Source organism: Limulus polyphemus, unplaced genomic scaffold (genome assembly GCF_000517525.1).
Source record: "Limulus polyphemus unplaced genomic scaffold, Limulus_polyphemus-2.1.2 Scaffold8877, whole genome shotgun sequence".
In the NCBI taxonomy this organism is placed as follows: Eukaryota; Metazoa; Arthropoda; class Merostomata; order Xiphosura; family Limulidae; genus Limulus; species Limulus polyphemus.
The window spans coordinates 13,901-16,210 of record NW_013674487.1 but is presented as its reverse complement, the minus strand read 5'-3'; the positions used below and the strand labels follow the sequence as shown (position 1 = coordinate 16,210).

The window sequence follows — 2,310 nt, the reverse complement described above, 5'->3', positions numbered from 1 at the left end:
ATAACACAGCCACATTTCAGTTATAATACATTATATATGTATAACATTATTGTTATTTACAAACAAGTTCTTAAATTTCAGTTATTTTTCTTGAACCATAGAACAGTAAAGAAAGAAGTATAGAAAACAGTTATCTCTTCTAGTTACAAACTTTGTACTCATTTACTGCTTCGTGTAATTTGCTAAGCCTTACTAAATTTTGCATGTGGAGAATATACAAGAAAATAATTTTTTTAAGGTTTTACATATACATTTGGAAATAACCAAAAATCAAAAATTACTGTATCAATGTCACAGAATCCAGTATTATTTATCAGGCTTAGTAACTAAACTGTATTTGGGTCTAGAAACTTGGAATCTACCATAGAAAGAAAGGGTTTTCTGCATAAATACTTCACAGAGACTCAATTATACACACATCGTAGACAGAAGTAGGTGTACGTAAGCATTTCCAAAAATGGAAAGAAGTGGGCAGGGCCACTGTTTTATTCACTAAATGTAGCGATATTTCAGCAAGTAGAAAGGATGGAAGGTTTTTATTTTATATTCTAGCTCTAATTTGAGTTCCTAATTGATACGAATCTATGGACTTTATATATATTTTGACATTACAAACATCTAATCTTAAACAATGCTGCATTCAATATACCACGTGACACAAAAATTGATATTTAGGAATTTTATTTTAATATTTACTTTTAAATTAAGAATTTAACTAATGTATAATACTAAAACTTGGATTATAACCTCCAATTTAATACCAAACATATTCATAAAATAGTAATTCAATGAAATTTTGAATGTAAGTCTACAAATGCCTTTGACCTGTGAGCATAGGAAGATTTGTCTCGGTATGGTTAAACAGGTAGGTACTACATTTATATTTGTGGTTAAATAAGTACTTTCCCAGATTGTCTAGATTTCTCTAATTTCATTCTTTTTAGAGATTTCATTTTTTCAATCTTTGAAAAAAATATGAAGGAAATTTATTTGTTATGAAGAAGGTGGTGTTATCTTGCTGGGCTGTGATGTGTGATAGGTCTGTAGTTATACTTAGATATCTGTCACTAAGGTGCCTTTTTGAAAAAAATATTAATAGGTGTAGAATTTGTTTTGTCCTGTTCAGTTTTGTACAACAAATCTTGAATGTTGACATTTTATGCACATTGATATGGTATGTCCCAACAGACGAAGTTCAAAAATAAGATGTAATACATATAGTATTTTAAATATCTGGTCTGTCAGTTCACAATGATTCTAAGAAACAGTGATAAAGTTATTTTTATACCTGCACTTATCTGTCTGTATGCTCTGAATGTTTCTATTTGAACTAATGACCTGATTGTTCCAATATTAGATGAAAGAAGTTAATGTGTTTTGTCATACAAATGAAGTGCAGATAGCCCAGTATGTAGCTTTGCACTTTAAACTTCCTAACAAAAAAGTTGATAAGTAGAAATTTCATATTAATTCATTTTTTGAGCCATTTACTTTGATAACCTGTAAAATTTGTTTACTTGTTCTTGCTTATGTATGTTTTGTTTTTTATTGTAAGTAATCTCAAAGAACAAAGTTTTCTAAGTAGTACTGTTCAAAATGTGAACACCTACACCTGTATTTAAGTAGTACCTTGCAACTATTAATCTGCATATGTGGTTTTAGATAAATATGTCATGAAAATGTATAAAAATATTAAAACTTTGAAAGCAACATCAAAGGATTAATTTGAAGCTTCTTACTTGAGGACTTTAATTGTGATTGAAAACTTAGTGTGTTTCTTTTTTTTATTTATTCTCCTTTCCAGGCATCAAAAGGAACAGTAAGTGGATTTAGTGAAAAGTTCAAACCAGCAGTTGGAAGCTGGGAGTGTGATACCTGTTTAATAAGAAATAAAGCTGATTCATTGAGGTGTGTTGCTTGTGAAACACCTCGAGCATCAGAGATGAATGCCACAGGTACGTTTTTTCCACACATTTAGATAAGGCTTATAAATATAAAATGATAAAATAATTAACAAATAAGATTGTTAACATTATTTCAAAATCTTGCTTATCAGATATGTGACAGTGTTTGAGTAAAAGATGAAATCCTTTCCATTTAACTCCAGTAGTATCTGTACGGGTTTGGTAGATTTGACTGATCTTGCGACCACCATAAAAAATTAGGAAATGAATATAAATTATGCCTTCTTTGTTCTAGAATGAACACAACTTGTAACACAAAAACATAAATGATCAGACTAAATAGCTTAAATCTCATAACATTATACATTTATATATATATTTATTATTTTTATTATATTGACCTTTC

General features: G+C 29.0%; 1 protein-coding gene across 5 annotated transcripts in view; it reads left to right on the top strand.

The window, feature by feature from the left end:
* The window catches only part of LOC106475617 (nuclear pore complex protein Nup153-like), a 27,790-nt gene that overhangs the window by 12,938 nt on the left and 12,542 nt on the right, over positions 1 to 2,310 (top strand). For all 5 annotated transcript variants that reach the window (XM_013936294.1, XM_013936293.1, XM_022379684.1 and 2 more), the window contains exon 8: positions 1,805 to 1,955. In XM_013936294.1, coding sequence (XP_013791748.1) covers positions 1,805 to 1,955 — 151 coding nt within the window. The remainder of the gene's footprint in view (positions 1 to 1,804; positions 1,956 to 2,310) is intronic.